Source organism: Mastomys coucha, unplaced genomic scaffold (assembly GCF_008632895.1).
Source record: "Mastomys coucha isolate ucsf_1 unplaced genomic scaffold, UCSF_Mcou_1 pScaffold12, whole genome shotgun sequence".
In the NCBI taxonomy this organism is placed as follows: domain Eukaryota; kingdom Metazoa; phylum Chordata; class Mammalia; order Rodentia; family Muridae; genus Mastomys; species Mastomys coucha.
The window spans coordinates 89,365,915-89,367,296 of NW_022196894.1; the positions used below are offsets into that span (position 1 = coordinate 89,365,915).

The window sequence follows — 1,382 nt, forward strand, 5'->3', positions numbered from 1 at the left end:
CATCTGATTTTAAGAAAACTCAGTTTTTAAAACTTTGTGTACTAATGGCAAACACCTGAAATTGAAAACCATGAGGTTTATGGGTAATATAACATAATGTAGGGTTATGTTAATTACATTATTAATGCTGAATTACTGATTTATTATGGTACGATGGAAGTATTAATGAATTTTGAAATTTCTTTGTTGTCAAGTGGAAGGAGTGAAGGCCAGCTGAATGGTGAAGCAAATACACCTCCTGAAGGAAGCCAGGCAGGGGACACAGCTGCCTCTGCAAGGAGTCTCCCAAATGAAGACATAGTGCAGAAGATAGAGGAGGTCCTTTCTGGGGTCTTAGATACAGAACTACGTTACAAGCCAGGTAAGTTGAAGCTCACTGTCAGCTTCAAAAATCCCGGAAAATTTTGAATGCTAATTGTACCATTTTTAGGTTAATTTTTTCATAGCCTCTTGTTGACGTACTTTCAAAACAGTGTACTCAAACATGAACATTGGAGTTCTTACTTGTTTTACTGGCAAAATAAGATTTTTCTCTCTATTTAATTCAATTTTGTTGTGACTCAATGCCAGGATTTTTCTGTGCATTTTCTTTGTAGGATTGTATAAGTATCAGCTCTTTTAAAAGTAGCTCTTGGTGTCTTTTTTCCTCCCTTAATTTTTATTAATATGTGAATGTTTGAGTATATTGATGTGTAGCTTGTGTGTGGTTGGTGCCTGAGGAAAGCAAGAAGAGGAGAGTGTTAGATCCCCCAGATTTGGAGTATGGACAGTTGTGAGCTACCAGGTGGGTGCTCCTTTGTAAGAACAGTAGAAGCCCTTCAGCATAATTGTTCGAGCTCCAAAGTGTCCATTTTGTAAGCTGCAATATCCTGAACTAAATCTCTACTGCTTTAAATCACATTGCATCTTGTTTTAAAGCCCAGGCTTCGAAGCTGACTTGTTTGCACAAAGCAGGTTGAGGCACTTTTCATTGTGTAGTATTTCCTTTTTGGAATTGATTAAATAATGAGTGGTTAAAAATGAATTTGTGATTAATCACAAGAATAAATTATTAAGTGTAGGAATTAAGTGTGTAGTATGATTCATAAGACGGTTTAAAATAACAACTGGTCTTGCTTAGATCGTTTCTGGCAGTTCCCCCCCACTCCACCCCCCCCTTGGTGTTTGTTTTTCGAGACAGGGTTTCTCTGTATAGCCCTGGCTGTCCTGGAACTCACTCTATAGACCAGGCTGGCCTCGAACTCAGAAATCTGCCTGCCTCTGCCTCCCAAGTGCTGGGATTAAAGGCGTGCGCCACCACTGCCTGGCCATGTCTGGCAATCTTGTTTGGTTAAGTATAAGCTACCTTTTCATTCATGCTGTGAAATAAGCAATAAAAATTG

The 1,382-nt window shown here is 38.9% G+C and overlaps 1 protein-coding gene across 1 annotated transcript in view; it reads left to right on the plus strand.

Moving 5' to 3' along the window:
• Son (SON DNA binding protein) overlaps positions 1-1,382 on the plus strand; it is a 31,311-nt gene that overhangs the window by 3,381 nt on the left and 26,548 nt on the right. Inside the window, 1 exon segment of the mRNA XM_031364395.1 lies at positions 195-361. Coding sequence (XP_031220255.1) covers positions 195-361 — 167 coding nt within the window.